At 45.1% G+C, this 23,831-nt stretch overlaps 2 protein-coding genes and 1 long non-coding RNA gene across 10 annotated transcripts in view; 2 read left to right on the top strand and 1 right to left on the bottom strand.

Moving 5' to 3' along the window:
- The first annotated feature begins 25 nt into the window (after positions 1 to 25).
- Tmem169 (transmembrane protein 169) lies at positions 26 to 18,779 on the top strand. 4 transcript variants are annotated; one of them, XM_006496051.2, is made up of 4 exons: positions 26 to 141; positions 8,595 to 8,720; positions 13,445 to 13,853; positions 16,359 to 18,779. In XM_006496051.2, the coding sequence occupies exons 3-4, from the start codon at positions 13,583 to 13,585 to the stop codon at positions 16,979 to 16,981; spliced, it is 894 nt and encodes a 297-aa protein (XP_006496114.1). In that variant the 5' UTR covers positions 26 to 141; positions 8,595 to 8,720; positions 13,445 to 13,582; the 3' UTR covers positions 16,982 to 18,779. The 4 variants fall into 4 exon arrangements, with proteins under 4 accessions (XP_006496114.1, XP_006496115.1, XP_006496116.1 ...); XM_006496053.3 differs by having other exon boundaries at positions 38 to 147; XM_006496052.3 differs by lacking the exon at positions 8,595 to 8,720 and having other exon boundaries at positions 36 to 147.
- On the bottom strand, positions 173 to 3,782 carry Gm51631. Its single transcript, XR_003947863.1, has 3 exons — positions 3,378 to 3,782; positions 2,486 to 2,638; positions 173 to 423 (listed from the first exon to the last, which is right to left on the bottom strand). It is a non-coding gene; the product is annotated as a predicted gene, 51631 (long non-coding RNA).
- Positions 18,780 to 23,091: 4,312 nt separating the features above from the next.
- Xrcc5 (X-ray repair complementing defective repair in Chinese hamster cells 5) overlaps positions 23,092 to 23,831 on the top strand; it is an 87,537-nt gene continuing 86,797 nt past the window's right edge. For 2 of the 5 annotated variants that reach the window (NM_001357519.1, NM_001357520.1), the window contains exon 1: positions 23,096 to 23,535. Coding sequence is in view for 2 of the 5 variants with exons in the window: in XM_006495892.2 (XP_006495955.1) it covers positions 23,222 to 23,242 (21 nt within the window). In the remaining 3 variants the exon portion in view is untranslated. Of the gene's footprint in view, positions 23,536 to 23,831 lie in introns of all 5 variants that reach the window. The other 3 variants (XM_006495892.2, XM_006495893.4, NM_009533.2) reach the window with 3 other exon arrangements.

Consider the following 23,831-nt stretch of genomic DNA (forward strand, 5'->3'; position numbering starts at 1 on the left):
CTAAGTCCGCGTGGTCCCGCCTCAGGCCCCGCCCAGGCCCCGCCTTCGCGGCGCGCTAGGCCTCCTCCCAGAGCTGGACCGCTCCTGGCGGCCGCCCGCAGCCGTCTGCATCCTCAGCTTCCCTCCTGGGTCCCAGTGAAGGTGTGGGTGAGACTCCTCGTTCGATTTTTTTCATATTTATTTTTAAATGTCGGTGACATTGGGGGGAAACGACAGAGGAATGAAAAGAGAGTGAGAAAGAACGAAATGGGAAGGATATTTTCTGTTCTGAAAATCCAATCCTTGGGGCCATAGCTCCCACCGTTAATTAAAATTACATCTCCAGAGCATCTGTGTAGAGAAAGGCTGCAGGTCTGGGCCCTCGCAGTACCGATCTGCAACAGACATCTGGCTGTCTGGGCTTCAGCAGCTGTGTGCAGAGGGCTAGGAAGTGGGGAAAGGCTTAGGTTAGCTGAAGGGAAGCCATCCAGGTCCCAGATCCCTTCTTCTTCAGGGAGGGAGTCGAAAGGGAGGAGGGGGTGGGGCAGGAGAGGGCACACAGTTGCAGTTATCCACAGAGCCTAAATAATGAATGATTAAACAAAATGATTTTAGGCCACCCTCACCTCATTCTCAGTGCCCCACCCAGAAATGAAAAAAAAAAGCACCCTTCCATAGATTTGAGACCTGGTCCGTTTCATCTGGGTTATATAGCAGCAGATAAAGATGAATCGTTGCATGGTTCTTGTAAGATTCATTTCTAGGTTTATGGTTTTGGAACCTGCCTTTTAGCTCCTACCTTCAGCAAGGAACTTATCAGCTCCCAGTTGGTTCCAAGGAACAATTTATTGTTCACATTCTGTTTGTTTTGAATTAATTATTATTATTAATTTTTTTTTGAGACAAGGTCTCTCTCTCTATAGCCCTGGCTGTCCTGGAACTCACTATGTAGATCAGGTTGGCCTGGAACTTAAGAGATTCCCCCTGCCTCTGCCTACTGAATGCTGGGATTAAAGGCATGGGATACCATGCCCTGCCCTTCTGTTTGTTCATTTAAAAATTAACATTACATATGTGTGTGTGTGTGTGTGTGTGTGTGTGTGTGTGTGTGTGAGAAGACGAATTGCAGGAGTCAGTTCTCTTCTTGTACCGTATGGGTGCCACCAGGGATTGAACCCCATCATCAAGCGCAGCAGCAGCAGCCTTGCCCTCTTAGCTCTTTTCTGTTTATCTCTTTCCTTATGTCGGACTATGCTAGGTCATTGGTCTTAATCCAGGACAACAGTCTTTCTAACTTTGCCGGGGGTGCTCTGTTTTCCCTTTTCCAGTCAACAAATGCCATTTGTGTCTGTTTGGGGAGGTGGCGGTTGGAGCCACTACTTAAAAAATTCACAGAGAGAAGTGAAGTTAGACACTGGGTCTCTCGCACCAGCCAGACTGCAGTTCTGAGAGCACCTCTAGGCCCTCCACCTCCCTGGCCTTCTCTGACCTCTTTTTAGAAGCACTTCCCTCTCCAGCTTAGCTGCTGATGGATTCCAACCAGCACGCAGAAAGGAAGAGCTAAAGCTCTCTGGCTGTTTTTGTCTGGGAAGTCCATCAAGAGCTCTGGTAGCCGTCTGTTTATGTCAGTTATGTGATCATGAACACATTAAAAAATGGCACCACTGTAACCTCTTTTTAAAAATAATTCTTTTGTGTGTGTGTGTGTGTGTGTGTGTGTGTGTGTGGTGTATTTGTGTGTGTATGTGTGTTCCTGTTGAAGCCAGAGGAGATTGCTGGATATCCTTCTTTAGCATTGTCAGCCCTATAATCCCTTGAGACAGGGTCTCTCACTGAACCAGGAGCTTGCCCCCTTTAACTGGTGGGAGTCACAGACATCCTCCTGTCTGGCTTAGCCAGGGTTCTGGGGATTTGACTGGGGTCTTAATCCTTGCACAGAAATTAGTACCCTTTCCTGCTGGACCATCTCCACAGTCCCCTAAAAATACATTTAAATAGAGATGTTGAAGAATTGTTTCAGAAAAATACAGTTCCCAGCTATGTGATTCCCAAGGGCAAAGTGATCTATGTTGTTTGTTCTTCTGCCATGCTGAAGATCCAACCACGGAGCTTGCACTCGAGTTCCTCCACAGAGCCGAGCTAAACCTCCATCTCTCTCAAATGTGCAGAGAGAGAGAGAGAGAGAGAGAGAGAGAGAGAGAGAGAGAGAGAGAGAGAGAGAGAGAGAGGTCACTGAACAGACTGAGGCAGGTACTCTTAATGAGAACTGACTGGGGATGGGAGGCAGTTAAGTCCAATGGGCATGACAAGGTGCCATCTCTCAGCTGCAGGGATTTTGCAGCTGAGCAGTCAGTTCTTTCCCTCAATTCTGTTAAAACCTGTGGTTCAGGGGTGTGGGATCTCTCCAAGGGCTCCTTGGTTTAAAATAAAGAGATATGTTCTCTTTGTCTCGGCCTCCCGCCGCCCGGGTTTTAAGATCCTCCTAGCCCCTGAAAAATCACCACACCTGGCAATTTCACCTGGAAGTCCTTTATTTTCAGATTTGAGTCCTGGCCCCTGGTCCATGCCTCACCCTAGACCACCACCATGCTGCTTTGGTGACTTCTTGGGCCAAATCCAGCGCTAATCTCTATATTCTGCTGCAGCTGCTTCCTTTGTCCTGGCGAAGAGAGCTTGCTGTCACAGTGATCCATCCACACCCCCTGTGCTGTCACAGGCCATTAGCAGTGGCTTCCTTTCTCTTCTGAGATGCTCTTGCTGTTCACCCAGCTCCCTGACCCTCCCCCTCCCCCTCCCCATTTTCCTCGTTAGCTCCCCCCCAACCCCCTTGCAAAACAGCTGCTGGCTCCGATTGACAGTCAACACACAGACTCACAGAATCTGTGTAGCAGGAATACCAGTAAGGCATCTAACTCTGCTCGTGCCTCCAAGCAAGAGCCCTCACTTATGAGGCAGCTCACTTATGAGTGTTCAGTCAGTATGGCACTCCCTGAGTTCTTGTGTACCAGACATGGGGAAGACAGCTCAGGCAAGGGGGTGCTTGGGTTTCCCTGTCTTTGTTCAGTCTTCCATTGTAGCATAGGAGAGGAGGGGGTGGACGGTGGGAGAAGAACTTATCACATTAGGTAGGGCAGAAACCAAATAAAGGATCCAATCTTCAGCTCTTACGGTAAGGAGCAGCGTACAAGGTCTTTATAAACAAGCAACCACCCCTGCTTCCATGAACTGTTTTCTTTGCAGACAGATGGTGCAGAATCAGCCTCAGTGTTGTTTATTTGTTTCCTCTTTACTAGGGATTGAACCAATGGCCTTAGTATGTGTATGAGGCAAAAGGGCCTATGTATAAGAAGTATGGACTCTCCCACAGAGTTGTATTTCCAGCCCTCTTAATTTCTTACCTCAAGCAAGGGCTCTCCTTAGTTGCCCAGGGTGCCCCTGACCACACTCTGTAGTCAAGCATTGAACTCGCAATTCTCCTGCCTCCAGAGTAGCTGAGTAGCACTGAGGGCACGGGTCCATACCACCAGCCAGGACTACTGAATTCTTTCATTTTTTCCCACCGCAAAAGCCAGTGAATGGGACAGATTGCTGGGGACAGGGGGAACGCAGCAGACCAAGAAGATGGCAGGGAGCTACCACTCTTCAAGGTTCGTGATAGAGAACCTACAGCCTCCAAGGCTGGTATAGGAAAAGGAAGAAGGAACAGGTGGCCAGTGGGCATCGAGGTAATGGCTGAGCTAGGTCTTCACCACCTGCAGATGGGCGTTTCTTTCCTCTTCTGCTGTTGCAACCTTGAGTTAATGTGTACTTTCATTCTCCAGGCTGTGTGCTGAAACATGCTCTTGGTGAGTTAGCTATCTTTCTGCAAGTTAAACATTTAACCTTAGGGGCTCTGCAGTTAAGAGCACTTCCTGATCTCCAACAGGACCCCAGTTTGGCTCATAGCATGCATCCTGGGAAGCTCTTAGTCACCTGTAACTCAGCCCTATCGGATCTTGCTGCCCTCCTTTGGTTTCCGTAAGAACCTGCAAGCATGCACCTGTGCATCCTCACACACACATATGCACACACATGACAATAAACTCTTTGTCAAAAATGTAATGCTGTGTGTATGTGCACATGTGAATATGTGTGCATGTGCGTGGAGGCAGGAAGACAATACAGAGTGTCATTGTTAGAAGCCCTCAACCGTGGTTTTTTGGCATAAGGGCTCTCTTTGGCCCAGGGCTTAGCTAGCAGACTAAGTTGGCTAGCCAGGAACCCCCCAAATCAGCCTGTCTCTATCTTCCCAGTGTTGGGATTATTACAGTATATGTGCCACTACCCCTGGCTTCCCAGGGCTTGCACTCATGGCCTCAAGCTTGTGAGGCAATCATTTTACTGACAGAAGCTAGCTCTCTATGCTATTGCTAAACCTTGTTTGTTTGTTTTTGAGGCAGGGTTTCACAAGGTAGCCCTGGCTGTTCAAGAACTCAGAGTATAGAGCAGACAGAAATCAGACTCACAGAGATCCTCCTGCCCCTGTTTCTCAAGTGCTGGGATTAAAGGTGTGCATCATCATGCCTGCCTGCCAAGAAACTTTAGAAACTTTACTTGAACTTACTGATGCGTAAAATTTACCTTCCATGTCTTCTCAGAGCTGGCTTTTCCCAGGAACATCGGCTCTTCCAGTTAGTCATTAAGACTCAGAAAGGAGTTTTGGCTGGAAAAAGTTGACCATGAGAAGCAACACTGATAGGTTGCTTCAGTCAGAGGCGTCATTTACCCCACCCTAGTGGGACACTAACACCATTCAGCTGCATGGCCTTCCGAGTTAGGAACTGCTTTTCTTTCTTTTTTCTTTTCCTTTTAAAAATATTTACTTATTTATTTTAGGTATGTGAGTACACTCTTGCTTTTTTCGGACACACCAGAAGAGGGCATCAGATTCCATTACGGATGGTTGTGAGCCACCATGTGGTTGCTGGGAATTGAACTCAGGACTCCTGGAAGGGCAGTCAGTGCTCTCAACCGCTGCACCATCTCTCCAGCCCCCAATAACTGCTTTTCAAAAGAGTATTACTCATACTCATTACCTATGAGTGCTCTGCCTGCATGTGTAGTGGGGCCCTTCCTTCCTTCATGTCTGGTACCCTTGGAGGTCAAAAGAGAACCTTGGATCCTCTGGGACTGGAATCTAGGACAGTTGTTAAGCTGCCATGTAGGTGACAGGTATCGAATTTGGGTCCTTTACAAGAACAGCAAGTGCTCTTAAACGATAAACTATCTCTCCATCCCTCCCCTAAATCAGTAATTTGTAAAAGCACCACGGGAAGATGGCTCATTGGGCAGGGTGCCCTCTGACAAGCCCAAGGACCTAAATTTAATCTTTGGGACCCACATGGTGGAAGGAGAGAACCAACCCCCAAAAAGTTGTCCTCTGCCACCATATGTGTTCTGTGGCCCACAAATGTGCCCTCACTGCAATATATGTATTAAAAAAATAAACACAAATGAATGGAAACAGAAACACAAAGGAAAAGGAAAGGAAAGATGACTGCTTCTAACAATGATGGAGAAGGTTTATTGTAGATAAAAGGAAGAGTGTAGCCAGAGTGAGCAGGACCCTGAGCTGATCCATGTGGGGAGAGGTGGGAAGGGAAGGAAAAGGGAGGAGAGGGGAAGAGGAGAGAGAGAGAGAGAGAGAGAGAGAGAGAGAGAGAGAGAGAGAGAGAGAGAGAGAGAGAGAGAGAGGTGCAGCAGTCAGGAGGGTATAAAAAGAGTGAGTAATCAGAATGGTTGGATTATACAGGGAAGAGCAGCCCAGCCTACTGAGCTGGAGAGTTCATGGTAGGCGGCAGGTATGCCAGCCAGGAGGGCCCTGTAAAAGGTAAGATCTGAGGATTGCAGGGAGAACCTAGTGGTCAGGTCTACTCTGATATGTTAAATAGGCACCCAACCATTTGTCCTGGGTTTGAAATCTCATGAAAAGCAACTGAAGTTGTAGGATGTGCTCAAGTCTTTACCCTAGTTACGAGAGGACCAGAGAGAAGCAAGCTGTATCCTGACTGTGCTCACTGCCCCTTCACAGCAACCCGCCGGAGGCAGGGAGGTCTTGCATGTTGCTGTACCACAATTCCAGTCACCTAGTACTGGCCTAAGCTCAGTTCCTTCCCACCTTAGAGGAGACTGCAAGAAAGCTTGGTGACTTTTGGTGGTAAAACCGTAAACACTTTGCTTCCTTGGTGGTGGCAAACCTCATAGTGGTCAGTTGTGATCAGCAGATTTTGGCCAGCCCCAGACATGTGATGTGTGATCCTTGGATGACAGACGCACAGATGGGGGGTGGGGTGGGGTGGGGGTGGGAAGTGGGAAAGACAGCAAGTCAGAGGCAGGGTGCACTTCGCCGTGTAGTGGCAGACTGACTTTGGGAAGGTAGCCTTCCACACTTGTATACTTGTAGCCACGGCAGATCAGCTGCACCAAGGGAAAGAGGCAAAAGACCACTCCTGCCGGGTGTGGTGGTGCACGCCTTTAATCCCAGCACTCGGGAGGCAGAGGCAGGTGGATTTCTGAGTTCGAGGCCAGCCTCGTCTACAGAGTGAGTTCCAGGACAGCCAGGGCTATACAGAGAAACTCTGTCTCAAAAAACAAAACAGAAACAAAAACAAACAAACAAACAAACAAAAAAACCACTCCTAAGATTTTCAGCAGCATCGGATTGGAAACTTCTTGTCCAACAGCGGCATGTAGCCCATCCATGTTTTGTTTTGGTTGGTCATCCGCCTGGCCATTTATTTGAAAATGGGCCAATCACCCAAATTGAAACCAGAAATTTCCCCATGAAGCTGTATACAACCCATGCCAAATGGGCCAGTCTTTATGAAAGGGGTTGGCTGGACAGTATGCTTGGTGAGAGAGAAAGTCACCGCAACTTCCTGGTTGATGAGACCCAAGCTCTTGTCTTTCTTATCCTTACATGTCCACTCTACTGTCAAGGTTTGCTGCCATTGCCTTTATTAACTCTTTCCAGTCAAATCTCAACCCACTCATCAGTCCCTTGCTACCCTGCAGTGCACACAGGGGTAGCACAGGCCTCTAGGTTTCCTGGTTTCTGCACCGACTTAAGTCTGTAATTTAAGCTGAATTATCTGAAAGAGTAGAGGGATGTGCTGGATTGGTTGCGAGCAGAGAGGTAGTGTGACCAGACTGTAGGGAAACCACAAGACGTTGAAGTGTCCACCAAGATACAGAGAGGCAGTTCTACAGGTTGGGCATGGAGGTAGACTAGTAACCAAATACTTGCTTACTTGGGATCTGGCTGACCCTTCGAAGACACTGTAGGCTTACTCATTTTGAGGGTTTGAACTTTGAAGTATTTTAGTGATGAATAAGTAACTTCTATTTAATAAAACATCATTATTGGCCCCGCTTATTGCAAGCATCCACTTCTATTCATGTCCTGGGCTGCACTGAGCTCCCCAGTGGATTTCTTCTCTCCTTTTTCTTTTTCTTTTTCTTTTTTTTTAAGCTTGTTATTTCATACCTATGGTTGTTTTTGGCTTGCGTGTCTGTCTGCGCACAATCTATCTTCCCAGAGCATGTGGAAGCCAGAGGAGTGTGTCGGATTCCCTGAAACTGCCGTTACAGATAGTTGTGAGCTGCCACAAGGGTGCTAGGAATTGAACCCAGGTCTTCTTAAAGGGCAATTGGTGCTTTTAACTGCCGAGCCATCTCTTCAGACCTCCAGGGGATTTCTGATTGAACTTGAGCCAGTATCACTGGAATAATCCATTGTACTGAGCAGTTGGGTTTCAGAATTTCTGGGCTCCCAGAAGAATCAAAATGACTTAAGTTACCCAATATCAGGGATCATGCTATTTCAAAATGCTCCTTAAACTCTGTGTATATGCCAGTATACACACAGCAGAGGGATTAAGATATAAAATGGCCTTGAAGTGTTGTATTCCTATTACTTAATACAAGACTCCCCTGCCCACATAAGTCTAAACAAAAAGAATCTATGGTCCTATATTTAATTCTTTCTGTGTCATTCTTTTGTCTTCTGCTGTCACTAAGGGGAATGCTTTGATCTGAATGGACTATGGAAGGATCATGTTCCAACTCCAAAAAGAGAAGTAGAGGGACAGACAGTAATACTGCATACTCACATCCATTTGTCCAGACAGTAATCACACCTAGCTGCAAGGGATGCTACGAAATGTGATCTCCTCCCATGCCCCCAAGATAGGGTTTCTCTGTATAGCCCTGGCTGTTCTGGAACTCACTCTGTAGACCAGGCTGGCCTTAAACTCAGAGACTCACCTGCCTCTGCTTCCTGAGTGCTGGGATTAAAGGTGTATGCCACTGCTGTCTGGTGGGAAAGGTCATCTTTAATTAATTAATTAATTAATTAATTTTAATTACGTGTATATCCATGCATCTCTCTGTGAGTATATGCACATGAGCGTCAGTGCTGGAGGAGGTCAGAGGTTTCAGATTCCTGGAACTGGAATAATCAGCAGCTGGAGCTATCCAATGTGGGTACTGAGGACTAAACTTAGGTCCTCTGCAAGAACTGTATGTGCTGTTAACCCCAGAGCCATCTTTCAGCCTAAGATTGTTATCTTTACCAGAGACATCATGTGACCACCTGAAACCTGCATTATTAGAAAGGAGAAATAGGACAAGTTCACAACGGCCTGTAATTACAGCTCTGGAGGGACGAGACACCTCTGGCCTTTGCAGGTACCTGTGCTCAGGTGTGTACTACTCCTTCCTAATACAAACAATTAAAAATAATAGAAGCAAACATAATAGAAGCAGACAATAGATATAGGAGGAAAGCCTACCAAGTGTGAAATAGCTAGCACACAAAAGAGCACATTGATATCTTTCTTATATTTCTCTTTAGTCTCGATCCCAAAATTAGGCTAGTGATTGACTACTGCCTTTGAAAGCGTTTTCTTAAACATCTGCTCTGTTGAGCCACCCTGTGACTCCACCTCTCACAGATTTTATAGTATCATATAGAGGACAGACAACAAACAGATAAAAGAACATTTGTTAATAATTAAATACTTAATTACAAGTGCCTATAAGTTTTACCCAGGAAAATGGTTTTGGAGAGGAAGAATCGTGAATGGCAAGGGGCCCATTTTTGGTTGTGGGAAGAGAAAGCCTGGGAGAGGGGACATTTGAACTTAGGACTTAAGAGATGGTCATGTGATGGAGTAGGATAGAACGGCATGTTATTCAGCACAGACAGCATTTAAATATGTCAAGGAGGAAAGTATGTGGTACTCTTGAGAATCCAGTCAGCCAGAGTGGCTATAGACAGTGGTTGTAAGGGAGATGGTACAGCACGGGAGAGTGATATTAGGGGTGGGGGGCTATGTTCTACTGTCCTCGGACTACGTGGAAGGTCTGCATTTCATTTTATAGTGGTGGGTTTTAGGCAAAAAAAAAAAAAAAACAAAAACACATTTTTATTCAGCCTTTTCAAAGATCTTTGTTTCTTTGTAAATACAAAGTCTCACTAAATAACCCAGGCTGGCCTCAAACTCATGATTCCCCTGCCTCAGCCTCCTGAACTCTAGAATTGCAGATGTGTGCTACCATGCCTGGCTCCAAAAATCTTTTAATGATGAGCTGAAGGACTGACTAAGGTATCAAGATTAGAAGCCAATGGCTTAAGCCATTTTTTCCTAATCATGAGTCCTGGAGTATAAATGTGTTCTCCAATATCCCAGAGTCCACTTGGAGGTTAATGCTCTGCAGGGCAATGCTGGCTATCAGACTTTGACCAGGGAGGGCAGGCAGAAGATAGTCAAAGCCTGAGCCAGAAAGGACACCAACGTTGTGTTTTTTCTCTTGATCCTATTAATTAAAGTTTGGGGAACTTGGCAGGTTTGTTTTACTCTGTCTTATCGAATCCAAAAAGGAGGAGAGAGAACCTGTTTCTCACACCAAACGCCAAAGCATTTTATGTGTACAAAAGTCAGAAAGAGAATTTAACTGTCTGCTTTTTAGCACCTCTTTACATTATTCAAAGTAGTTATTCATTATTCAAAATGATTTATTCATCAACTATTTCTCCTCTGCCCTAAGAAGTCAACAGGTGAATACTGACTCTCTGGCACATGGCCCACCCACTAGTGGCAGTTCCTGACCTCTACAAGTTTACAGTCTGCCTGTAGGGATGAAGGAGAGCTCACAGTGCCACTCCCTACCCACGACATGAAGTGCTGTATAACTAAGTACTAAGAATATAGAACAGAAGGCAATACCAGGGTTAAAGGTGCATGCCCATGCCTGGTTTTACATGGGTGCTGGGATTTGAACTCAGTTCCCCTGGCTTGCAAAGCAAGAGCTCTTACCCACTAAACCATCTCTCCAGCCCCTGGCATGCACTTTTATTGTTGTTGTTGTTGTTACTTGTAAAGACATTTTGTTTGGCGCTGGGGAGTTCTCACAGAACCTGTTACACCCCGTCCCCCTTCAGTTCATACAAACTGACTGGCAGAAAAGTGTTTACCTGGAAAGAAAACACAGATGCTGTCCAGGAGGCAGAGCTGAGGGCAACGGGATTCTTTGTTGTTATTGTTGTTGCTGTTGTTGTTTTTGTTGTTGTTTTGTTTTTCAAGACAAGATCTTACTATGTAAGTCTGTTTGTCCTGGACCTCACAATGTTTACAAGGCTGGCCTTGAACTAAGAGATCTGCTTGACTCTGCTTCCCGAGTGCTGGGATTAAAGAAGTATATCACCCTGCCCAGCTGGTTTGAACTAGACTCTTAAAGAATGATGGAGACCAAGCCTGGAGAAATCCTCCATCCAGTATGGGAATTTCCCACCCATGGTCTCACTGTATCCAATCACAGTGTCACTGTAACTCCTTCATACTCCTATACAAGACTTGAGCCAAGTAAAGGGGTAAATTGGAACATAAAGTGAACTGGCTGGTTTTGTGTGTCGGTTTGACGAAAGCTGGAGTTATCACAGAGAAAGGAGCTTCAGTTGAGGAAATGCCTCCATGAGATCCAGCTGTGGGGCATTTTCTCAATTAGTGATCAAGGGGAAGGGCCCTTATGAGTGGGACCATCTCTGGGCTGGTAGTCTTGGGTTCTATAAGAGAGCAGGCTGAGCAAGCCAGGAGAAGCAAGCCAGTGAGAAACACCCCTCCATGGCCTCTGCATCAGCTCCTGCTTCCTGACCTGCTTGAGTTCTAATCCTGATTTTCTTTAGTGATGAACAGCAGTGTGGAAATGTAAGCTGAATAAACCCTTTCCTCCCCAACTTGCTTCTTGGTCATGATGTTTTGTGCAGGAATAGAAACCCTGACTAAGACACAAAGTGTCCTCTATTTTCCTCAGGGTTGACCTTGAATAAACTGATTAACTTCCACTAATTTCTTTCTACGCTGGATTTTAGGACAGCAGTGAGTGGACTGACCTTAGATATGGCAACACCAGGAGTCCACCTGTGGTTGAATAGGCTCTGCCTGTTCCTCTGCAGAAGGGGCAATGCGCCCACGACCAGTAGGAAGTGTGTCGGGAACAGGCTGCCTGATTGTCAATAAGGGCTGATGCCACTTTTGACAGAACAGTCTGTCAGACAGTGGGTGTGAGTCTGAGATTACTCTAATGTCTATGAGAGAGCCTCCCACAGCAAGTCTGAGGCTGTAGTTGGGGAAAACGCTAGGCTGCTTCTGAGATCCAGGATAAAGATCTTGGGCTATTTTTGTGTCTCTGACGTAGTCATGCTCGGTTCGGATTACATATTACATTGCCTTGTCTGGCACCATGTTCCGTGGAATTATTTATGTTTGATTTTTAATATGTTTCTTTTTTGAATTTCATATATATGTATGTGTATATATATATATATATATATAATGTATTTTGATTATACCCAAGCCTCATTCTGTCCCCTAACTCCTCCCAGATACACTCCTTACCCCACATACTTTTAACAAAATAAATTTTAAACTTCCCATAAAGACAGGGTTTTTGTCTTTGTTCTCTTCCCTGTGAGGAGCTGGGTGCTGCTGATGTTCACTCTGTAGCAACAGCGTCACAGGATGGCTCAAGCTAAAAAATGGATTGCAGGGCTGGAGAGATGGCTCAGCGTGTAAGAGCACTGACTGCTCTTCCGAAGTCCTGAGTTCAAATCCCAGCAACCACATGGTGGCTCACAACCATCTGTAATGAGATCTGACACCCTCTTCTGGTGCGTCTGAAGTCAGCTACAGTGTACTTATGTATAATAATAAATAAATCTCTGGGGCTGGAGCAAGCAGAGACTGAGTGAACGGGGTTGACTGGAGCGAGCAGAGGTCCTAAAAATTCAATTCCCAACAACCACATGAAGGCTCACACCATCTGTACTCACATACATAAAATCAACCAATCAATCAATCAATCAATCAGTCTTTAAAAAAAATGGATTGCAGCCTCCTGAGAGGTCAGCTGGGCTCATCTGTCTTGATTTGCTTGATGTGGCTTGCCTTAACACCGTGAACCCCAGATAAAGTCTCCTGATTTTCTCCTATAACAGCAGTTCTCAACATGTAGATGATGTTGGGGGGGGGGGTCAAACGACCCTTTCACAGGGGCCTCATAACAGTTATCCTGCATGCCAGATATTTGTATCACAATTCATAACAGTAGCAAAATTACATTTATGAGATAGTAATGCAAATAATTTTATGGTGGGGAGTCACCACAACATGAGGAACTGTATAAAAGGTTATAACATGGGGCTGGTGAGATGGCTCAGTGGGTAAGAGCACCCGACTGCTCTTCCGAAGGTCCAGAGTTCAAATCCCAGCAACCACATGGTGGCTCACAACCATCCGTAACAAGATCTGACTCCCTCTTCTGGTGTGTCTGAAGACAGCTACAGTGTACTTACATATAATAATAAATAAAAATTAAAAAAAAAGGTTATAACATTAGCAAGGTTGAGAGCCACTGTCCTAGAAAATCAATATTAGCCCAAGATTAGTTTGTAAATGTAAGTAGTGTGCCTACATTTTCTCTAAAAGATGCTCCACCTCTTCTTTCTGGCTTAGCTGCAGAACAGAAGGATAATCTGTAGAGTTGAAAGCGAAAGCAACCTGGATTCCTGGAACTTCGGAAGCAGGTTCTTCCATAGCCATGAAGGTTTCATTACCCCCATTTGGGCATTGTTGGAATGTATTCTTGGTAGTCAGAAGTCCAAAGTACTGGCCCCAGCCATGTCAGTCTCCGCATATGATGAGAGGAAGACTGGATTTAACCCTTCCCTGCCTGTGGACCTCCTCACTTTCTCAAACTCTGTACCCTTTAACTGGACTCATGAGGTTTTCGTAAGACTACACGTTTATTCCGTCTCTGTTACCGAAAGAGGATTTCTATGGACCCCTCCCTCCTACACTGCTTTCCCACTTTATCTCCAGCCCGCCCTCCGTGATTCCAGCTGATGCTTTGGCTTTCTGTCTTTCAGGTCGCAGGCATCCTCAGGGGCATGTCTGCATAGCCCTTTCCCGATAGAAAAAAAACCTGTGTGATGTATGGCGCTTGAGTTTGCACAAACAAGTCAGACTCCTCTGTAAAGTAAGCTCAGCTAGCTCTCAGGCCTAGGATGGAAGAGTCGGCACCGGTGGAAAGTCAGGGTCAGCTCCCAAGCCCCCACCACGGCTCACTGAGGAGGGCAGTGGCTGCTGTCCTGGCCCTGGATGGGGAATCCACATTGGGCCGCAGGAAGAAGAGGAGGAAAGACTCCCGCCCGGAATCCATCATCATCTACCGGTCAGATAATGAGAAGACGGATGAGGAGCCTGAAGAATCTGAAGGTGGAGATCGGCCTAAAGAGGAAGAGGGGGAGGACTTCCTGGACTATCCTGGGGATGATGGTGAGTTTTTCAGGAGCACGTTGTTCAAAATCATAGGAAGAAAACGAAAGCAGCATCCACCCTCCAGCTGGTGGGCACCTGCTTTCTGGCCTTTTCTTTCTGACGATGCATATCTTGAAGGGTTGCTGTCTTCACTCATTAAACTAACAACAGTTACTTAGAGCCTGCAGTGCTATAATTTAGATGGGACAGGATCTCTGCCCTTTCACAACTGCTGTGTAAGAGAAGTGGTTTTATAGGCTAATTACATTAACAGATATAAAGAACAACAGTTGTTACCTTTCCTAATAATTATGAACATGCAGCCAGGTATGGCAGCTTATACTTACAATCCCAGCACTTGGGAAGCTGAGGCAAGAGAATCATGAGTTGGATGCCATCTTTGGCTATACAGTGAGACTATGTCTCAACAAAAGAAAAGAAAAGAAAAGAAAACAAAACAAAACAAAACAAAAGGTAAAACCAAAAAAGAAAGAAGGAAAGGAAGGAAGGAAGGAAGGAAGGAAGGAAGGAAGGAGAAACCAGGAGATTGGTGTGTTTTTTTTGTTTTTTTTGTTTTTTTTTTTTTTTTTTTCAAGATAGGGTTTCTCTGTGTAGCCCTGGCTGTCCTGGAACTCACTCTGTAGACCAGGCTGGCCTCGAACTCAGAAATCCGCCTGCCTCTGCCTCTCAAGTGCTGGGATTAAAGGCGTGCACCACCACACCCAGCTCGGGAGACTGTTTTGAGTTTTGAAATCAGTGAGATGTACTATTCCCTCACATTTGGGAATGTCAAGATTTGTGTGCAATATGATAGCATGATTATATTAAGTATTAAGTATGATTATGTGGAACTGGATAATACTCTCCTACCCCTCAAGCACAGTTAGAGTCACACCAACCACACTGTCGGGGACCGGTCAATATTATGAAGATACACAGTGTACATACTGTGTGTCACAGAAATTCTTAGGATCTCCACCATGAATTTATTATCTGTGTCCTCCACGTTTCAGAATGTTTGCTGCTACTAGGGAGCCTGTGGGTCATCTGTGTTAAGAACTATCGTGCACTACTAGATAGTCCCATTCATGTAGAAGGATAGATGCTAGGACTCCCGCTCAGAGTAGGCGACACGAGCAGTCTCTCTGTGCTCATCACTGAGCTTTTAGTCTGGGAAGACAGACAGTGAACAAGATGACTTCACCTGATAATAATCATTCCAAAGACAACGAAACCTACAGCAGTGGGGAGGGTGGCAGGGAGGGACTCTGTGCCACAGAAGACCTCTCCAAAGATGTGGCATTTGAACTCATCCAAGGAACACGAAGAAACCAGCTAAGAAAGGTGTGGAGCAGAGGGCGGTTTGTGTGTCTTGTTTTGAAAAAAGCAAGTGTCTTGAGGTAAGAACAACACTGGCCTATTGGTGGGGAGGGGTGCTTCTATTAGCGTGTGGATAGAACCAAGGGAGGAGGTGAAAGGTCAGCAAGGAAGCCAGGCTAGATCCTGGTGCATCTTGCAAGGGCACAGTGGAGGGCTGGGAACTGTTGGAGCCAGTGGAAGCCAAGGGGGACTGTCAAGCAGGACAGACATTGTCTTATTTTTTTTAATTATTTGAATTAAACACACACACACACACACACACACACACACACACACACACGTGCGTGCCTGTGTGTTTTAGTTAGGGCTTCCATGGCTGTGAAGACACCACAACCAAGGCAACTCTATAAAGGACAATATTTAATTGGGACTGGCTTACAGTTCAGAGGTTCAGTCTGTATTGTCAAGGCAGGAAGCATGGCATCATCCTGGCAGACATAGTGCAAGAGGAGCCAAGGGTTCAACATCTTGATCTGAAGCCAGCCAAGAGGAGACTGACTTCTGCAGGCAATCAGGAGGATACTGGAATTCCATAGTGGGTAGAGCTTAAGCCTAGGAGACCTCAAAGCCCACCCCACAGTGACACACCTACTCCACAAGGCTACACTTCCTAATAGTGCCATCCCCTGTGTGCCAAGCAGGAGTCTATGGGGCCAAACCTATTCAAACCATCACAATGTGTGTGTGTGTGTGTGTGTGTGTGTGTGTGTGTGTAATTAGTGGATATTTATAGCTTAGATTTAACAGCTAGGGTGTCTATAAACATGAGACACCATGTTCCCCATTTCAGGGAAACCCAGAACTAGGCATTAGAAGGGAGGGGATGTATACATACATACACACATTTTATGCACAGGTCAATACCCATAAATAATGCCTTTATAACAGTATCGTGATAAGGTGGCGAAGAGGTTCCTTGTCTATGACAGAGACTGTGTCAAGGCTGTGGTCCAGAAAAAAATGTAGAGACAATAGGAAGGACATGTTAATCTTGCTCACAGTTTTCTTGGGGCCCACACTGTGGAGCCAGCAATCTCTGTGGGAGTAATAGCAGCAGAGATTGCCTTCCATGGCCTCAGGATGGCACTAAGATGAGCTGTGGATTCCTCAGTTCTTGATGCTCATCTTCTCTGTGTGCTGCAGGTGTGTGGAACATGCCTCTGGACAGCCGCTATGTCACACTAACCGGGACCATCACACGAGGGAAGAAGAAGGGTCAGATGGTGGATATCCATGTCACTCTGACAGAGAAGGAGCTGCAGGAGCTGACCAAACCCAAGGAGCTGTCCAGGGAAGCAGCCCCCGAGGGAAGGAGGGCCTGCCAGGTCGGGGCGGACCAGGGGCCACACGTGGTCCTCTGGACACTGGTCTGCCTGCCTGTGGTCTTTGTGCTCTCTTTCGTTGTGTCTTTCTATTATGGCACCATCACCTGGTACAACATCTTTCTGGTGTACAATGAAGAGAGGACCTTCTGGCATAAGATCTCCTGCTGTCCGTGCCTCATTCTCTTCTACCCAGTGCTCATCATGACCATGGCCTCTTCCCTGGGGCTCTATGCCGCCGTGGCTCAGCTCTCATGGTCCTGGGCAGCGTGGTGGCGAGCTGCCTGTGACATGGAGAAAGGCTTCTGTGGTTGGCTCTGCAGCAAGCTGGGTCTGGAGGACTGTTCTCCCTACAGCATTGTGGAACTGCTGGAGTCTGATAATATCTCGGGCAATCTCTCCAACAAGGACCCCATCCAGGAGGTAGAAACCTCTACTGTCTAGACCTCTAGTGACTTCCTTCCTAGGTCCTAGTTGTCTATAGTCATTCAATGGAATCTAGTAGTTCTTTCCTTAAACTATCTAATGCCCTCTACATTCCTGGGACAGCCTAGCCCACACTGGCGTAACTCATCATCTTCATTATTCCAAGATGACGGAAAATAGAAAAGCGACTTGTGCCAAAGCCGTGCATCTGAAATACAAATGCGTCTTGACTCTTTGCCCTATAATGACTGTTTATGTGCTACATGAAGATACATCATAAATTCCTTCAGGGGCCTGAAGATGTTATTGGTGCCTATGACCCAGGGGAGTGTGTGCCTAAATGTGACAGAAAGGATAAAGAGGCTCAGGGGTGACCAGATCCGCCAAGATAATAGATGGGGATGGAGTGACACATTTAGGGAGTTAGGCTATTAAAGACTGTGCATCACTGTATTTAGATAGAACTGCACATAACTAAAGCCACAAATATTAGTGAGCCAAACAAGAGAGAAATATACTTCCTTTTTATGCAGATGTCAGGAGGCAGATCATCCCAAGACCTATGAAGTTTTCTGGGGTTCACTGGATGGCAGAATGTGGCCCTTGGTGCTCCTCAGTTTTTAAATATTGACTACAACTCTTAACTGTCATAGCAACAGAGATGGAAAGGAGAGCACACTCAGCCTATTTAAGGAGGCTTTAAAAGCCTCCCCCCTCAATATTTATTATCTCTCATTGGCCATACTATAGTCACATGACCCCACAATCAAAGGATGCTGGGAAATGTAGTCTTTCATCTGGGCAATTATATTCTTAGATGAATACTGGGGTTATGTGAATTTGAGAAAAGGGGGATAGTGGCTATTGGGTAGTCAAGTACAAATCGATATCTTAGAACAGGTATTTAGATACATCCAGAATTCCAAATTACAAATGCAGCTTTATTTGTTTATTTATATAATTATTTTGGCCCTAGTCTTAGATGGAGAGTTTATACATAGATCTGAGTTACATATACTATGCATATGCCTTAGACAGTAGCATCTCGTGTACTTGGCAACTTAACCTTTTGTCAAGTGGTTTCAGGGTTCTTTGGAAAGACCCATTAGATAGGAGCATATGGTCACACAGCCACAGCACAATTCTTCCTGGAAAGGAAGGGGAACAGGGATTAACAGTATTTAATCTATAAAGATGGAGAAGAGAGAGAGATTGAGAGAGAGAGAGTAAATCTTCCAAACGCTAACCCAGCAGGGATCAGTAGCTCAAAATTCAAACCACAGTTTGCCTGTGGTTTCACCAAACCTAGGAGCCTTATTCATTTGCTCAGACCTTTCTAGCATGAAGCTTCTCTGACAGGGTTAGGAGTGATGTAACAGATTAATCCAGATGAAAAGATTCTGGACTGGAGAAATAACAGCTTCATTTTTAAGAGTGTCCTGATTTCAAAATGCTGAGTCCCAAGAGGTCAGTGGGTTTGGGGTTTGGGTTCATAAAAGGAGCGATATTATTATTATTATTATCATTATTATTATCATTATTATTATTTTTGATGTGTGTGTCTCAGAAAGAAGTGCTCTGAAGCACTCAACAAACCAGAGGGGTTGATCAAGCTCCCCCAAAACCAGCCAGGGACATTTATTTAATGTATGGTGCTGAACTCCACTTTCAGAGAATTAAAAAAAAAATCCTGTTATTAGTTTGATCAAAAGGAAAAGAAAATGTGTCCAGTATTTTTGAGGATAGCTGTGGTGCTTCCTGGTGCATTTCCAGAGATATGAATAATATAAATGAAAATAAAGATAATAAACTCTGATTAGCATTTGCTTCTTTTATTTTGGGGGCTCTCAAAAATAGCTCTGAATGCTATGGTTTTCAGCAGAAAAGGTGAGTCTGTTGGCAGTCCTGTGGATGTAAGATCTTTAAAAATCTTTTAAGGGTATGAGTATTGCTACATGTATGTAAATGTATCACATGCATGGCTGATTCTGAGGAGGGATTAGGGCTCCTGGAACTGTAGTTGCGGGTGGTTATGTGCTACTGTGCAGGTGCTGGGAACCAAACCCAGGCTCTCCTGGAAATGCCCTTCATTGCTGAACCATTCTTTCACATCCTTCTTTGAGAGCTTTATTTCGCCACCCTGGGATGCCCACATAGGGTTTTAGTTTATAGTATTGAAAAGATTAATGGGCAACATAAGGATTCTTTGCCTCACCTCAATTTACTTACTTACTTACTTACTTGAGGCTTTATAAAACATGGACTTTAAAAGATAATACTTGATAAAAAGAGCTGAACGTGGCATCATAGCAATACGGTTATGGTTAGGATTTTAATGATGTTACCAAATTGTCCATACAATGCTACAACTGTCTGCTTGGAGCAGAAGGTTGCATATCTTTGTTCTAATGCTCATCGAGTTATCTCTTAGGTAGTGAAGGGGCCCTAGCTGGCCTGAGTGTGACAAACAGGGCTCTGGTAGGCCTTGCCCTTTCCCCATTCCTTCTTCCTTGCAAAAAACCCCTAGATTACATCCCTAAAGCTTGCCACCAACATCCATTTTCTTACTTGACTACTTCCTCCTTCTGAAACTGACTACCAAAGTCCAACAGAACCCACGACAGATTCAAGTATGGGTACCACCAAAGTCCAACTTGGCAAACCAACTAGTTTTATTGGGGCTACTTACAGGGATATGGGTAAGAGACTACTTACAGGAGCAGAAATGGAGCTGTGTCACCAAAGCCCCACCTCAGCATGGGTAACAGCTCACAAAGCAGTGAAATCTGGATACACTGCACAGCCTGCAGACAGTTCCACAGGTTGGAGAGTGTCCTTACCAAGCAGCTCAGTTGATGTGCACTTCTTGCAGGCAGCCACACCCCGCAGACAGTTCCACAGGTTGGAGAGTGTCCTTACCAAGCAGCTCAGTTGATGTGCACTTCTTGCAGGCAGCTTGTTTTCTCTGAGCATGATGCTCAGTAGTCTCTATTGTTTACTTTTGGGAGTGAGGGGCCTAGTTAATCTGGTCAGTTTCAGGGACTTCCTGAAGCTATTTTGAGTTGTTTACTTTCTGTCTTAAGGAACTTCTTTGCCGGATGAGATGTTTGGATCTCAAAGGAAACTGCTGTTTAACCCATTTAGTTGATGCCAACTTTAAATATTCCAGCAATTTAATTTACATTTTGAAGTAACTTTTTTCTACTTTATTCATCATCCTGAGGGAAACACATGGTTCACAAAATTCAGAATGATAGGTCTTACTTTTTAAAAGAACTCTTAACTTTGTTGCAGGTTTGGGCTCTTTCAGAGATTCATCAGTATGAATCAAGGTTTGGTTTTAGTAAATTAGAGGCTTTTTACTAAAAAGAGCCTGGTCAGGACCAGCCCAGAGAGAGTTCTCTAGGTAAGGCCCCAGCTATTGTTAACCAAAGGATTATGAAGGCAAACCCCACAAAATTATTGTAAGGGAAAGTATCTGCTTAGGACCTCCAAGACCAAGTTCTCAGCACAAAGGAGATTTATTTGCCCCAGAGGGACAGAGGGCAGGGACTAAGAGACAAAGACAGGAGGCAGAGGAAGAGGGAGAAGAGGAAGGGAACAATGGAGAGGGAGGAGGGGTATTTATGGGGATAAAGGACTGACTCTGGATAGACAGCCATGGCACATAGGAAAATGACAGCTTATAAAGGTAAAAAGGGAGACCCCATGTTAGAACAAGGTGATTTTTCTCTTTCTTTTTTTTCTGGTCTTACGAGACAGGGTTTCTCTGTGTAGCCCTGGCTGTCCTGGAACTCACTCTGTAGACCAGGCTGGCCTCTAACTCAGAGATCTGCCTGCCTCTGCCTCCAAGTTCTGGGATTAAAGGTGTGCGTCACCATGCCTGGCTTAGAACAAGGTGATTTTTAATTGGTCATGTTGATTAGGTGAGCCAAAGGGGGCTTTTGATTGCTGGACTTAAACACTTTGCTAGGTGTGCCTCAGGAGGAGGAAGTGGGCAAATAAGGACTAGACTCTGAGGGCTAGCTTTAGGAATACAATCTAATGACTTTTAGTAAGGTAGAGGAGATGAGAGAGAAGGGCAAGGCCTGCCAGAGCCGTGTTTGCCATACTTTGGTTCTCTAGAGTTCCTTCGGATAGTAGCCAGGAACTCTGCTGCATTAATCATGTTTGTTCTTTCCCCCTGGATTAAAGGAAGCTTTTTTTTAGAGCAAGCAATGCTTAAACTCCATGCATTTTCAGGACCATGGTCTTCTAACTGCTTAGAAGTGGGTGGTTCTTGAGACTTCCATAAAGATTGTGTAGATGCAAACAAGGACAGCTACTAGAACCTCTTTTTATTTTTCCTAGGAAACAGACTTGTATTGGAAGTGTGTGTGTGTGTGTGTGTGTGTGTGTGTGTCTGTAGAAACGAGGGAGTAAAAGAAACAGAAGGGATGGAGGGAGGGAGAGAGAAGGAGGAGGGGAGAGAGGGGGAAAAAGAGAAGAGGGAGAGAGGAAGAGAAAAGAGAGACTCTATCCGAGATGGAACTATGACACAGCTTGCAAACATTCTCTGTGGTAAAGCCCTAGTAACTCTAAAGATGAACCATAGTAAAACTATAACTAGAAATAACGTTTCAGTTTCAAAAAATTCTCTAGTCTGAATAAAAGCATGGAAGAGTCCTCTGGGTGCGAAGTGTCTGTCTAGACACCACTGTGTTTATTTTAAAATTTTTATTTGTTTATTTTCTGTGTATGAGTGTTTTGCCCGTATGTAGGTTTGTGTATCACATGGGTGCCTGGTGTCCTCAGAACCCAGAAGAGGGTATGGGATCCTCTGGAACAGGAGTTACTGATGGCCGTGAGCTGTAATATGTGAACTGAACCCCAGTCCTGTTCAAGAGCAGCGAATGTATTTAACTGTTGAGCCATCTCTCGAACCCTATCAGCTTCGATTTTTAAACCTTCATTCCCTGAAGGCTTCTTCAAAAATTCTCCAAATCATATCAATTTTAGTGCCTGTTTTCTTGGGACCATTTTCAACAAAAGAGAATCTGATTGAACGTTTCCCACATTGAACAGAGGTTTGCAGACATTTTCCAGGTCTCTGGACCTTTTGTCCAACCACCTGCAGCTTGTGAGTCATTTTTGTATAGAAAACAGGCAGTTTCTGTGCAAGGGTTATCAGAAGGGAAGAACTGCAGGGCAATTTCCTTGCAAATGAGTGGTGAACACTCACGGGAATTGACAGCCTCCATCTCTAGAAAAGGGCATCTTTCCCAGCCACAGACACGCCAGGGTAGTAGGAAATTCTTCCCAGAGGCTAAGGTGTTTTAACCACTTTGTCTGTAGAGTTGAATGCCTTTCCTACTTTTTCTTCCTTTTTAAAGATTTATTTATTTATTTAATATATGTGAGTACACTGTAGCTGTCTTCAGACACACCAGAAGAGGGCATCAGATCCCATTACAGATGGTTGTGAGCCATCTTTTTCTTTTAACTCGGTGAACTCTCACTCTTCTCTTTGGACGTTGATCTAAGGTCATCGTGTTCATGGTTTTTTTTTTTTTAGTATCATATTTAGAAGGCCTTTAGAGGAGTTAAGTGACTTCGTGGATTCATCTTACACAGGGGACTTTTAACTCCAGAGTGCCAATACAAATTGCTAGCGAAAGGGATTATTATCAATTGAGTAATAGCAATTATTATTTTTTTTTTAGTTTTAAAAATCATGTATGCACGCGGCTGCATGTGGGTATGTGCATTGAGTGGAGGCCAGAAGAGGGCGTCAGATCCGCGGAAGGCTGATGTAGGTGCTGGGCTTTGAAATACCCTTGCGAAAACAGTACACATTCCTAACCTGGGACCCTTTCCCTTTAACCCCCTATTTACTTTTTTACTATTAAACTTGTTATTTTAAATTTATTTATTTACTTATTGTGATGTGTGGGACACGTGGAGATCAGAGGGCAACTTGTGGAATTGGTTCTTTTTCTCCACAATATGGGTGCCTGGAGCTTGAATGGGCTCGTCAGGCTTGATGACAAATGTCTTAGACGGCAGAGCCATTTCTCCAGCCCAGTACTGACTGGCTTTTAGCGGCTCAGAGAACAAAGCCTTGCCTAAGGAGGCAGGGAGAGAATTCTGCGCATGCTCAGAGCCCATGGCTTCCCCGCCTTGCACGCGGGACGTCTGGATCTGTGGGTTGCCCGGAACTGAGTTGCGACACTCTAGGTTTCCGCCCGGAAAAAGTAATCAAATCACCTGAGGACCAGCATGGCGTGGTCCGGTAATAAGGTACCGAGAGCAGGGCCTTTTGCCTTTCCTAAGCCGGGGATCTCTAGAGGGTGGAAGCTGTGGGAATCGCAGCTGAGTCAGCACTGAAGGATGGATGCTCAAAACGAAAGACTTGGGGTTCGGAGTTCTGCATTTGAGTCTTGTGCACCTTCACGCTTCCGAAATCCTCCCTCCTGCTTCTCCAGCCTCTCACCCTTCCCTCCTCCCTCGTTGCTTCAGTTTACTTTCTATCCACGCCACCTGCTAACACAGACGTCCTTTATTGCTTCCGAACCTGGGTTCTAAAAATCTTTGTAAGTTATCGAGGATAGATCCCCTACATGCCAGGCTCGTAAAACTTCAGAGGGGTTTTGTGATTCTGTGAATGAAATAACTCAAGGTGTAATATTACGTAATATTATGACCTTCATAATAATTTAAAAATCTCGAATTTATTGAAAGCTTACTGTGTGAGGCACAACTAAGCCCTTTATTCCTATTTAATTAAATCTTCACACCAAACCGTGAGACGACCATTATTACCCTTAGCTTGTCAGTAGGAGAACCAAGCAAGACATGAAGAACTGAAGTGATTAGAACGTGGTCACCC

The sequence above is a fragment of the Mus musculus genome, chromosome 1 (assembly GCF_000001635.26).
Source record: "Mus musculus strain C57BL/6J chromosome 1, GRCm38.p6 C57BL/6J".
Taxonomy (NCBI): domain Eukaryota; kingdom Metazoa; phylum Chordata; class Mammalia; order Rodentia; family Muridae; genus Mus; species Mus musculus.

What these genes read in the sequence shown, in the direction of transcription:
- Tmem169 (XM_006496051.2), top strand. Translation starts at nt 13,583, where the DNA reads ATGGAAGAGTCGGCACCGGTGGAAAGTCAGGGTCAGCTCCCAAGCCCC. An exon ending in GGACTATCCTGGGGATGATG is followed by an intron (nt 13,854 to 16,358) that starts GTGAGTTTTTCA and finishes TGTGTGCTGCAG; the next exon opens with GTGTGTGGAACATGCCTCTG.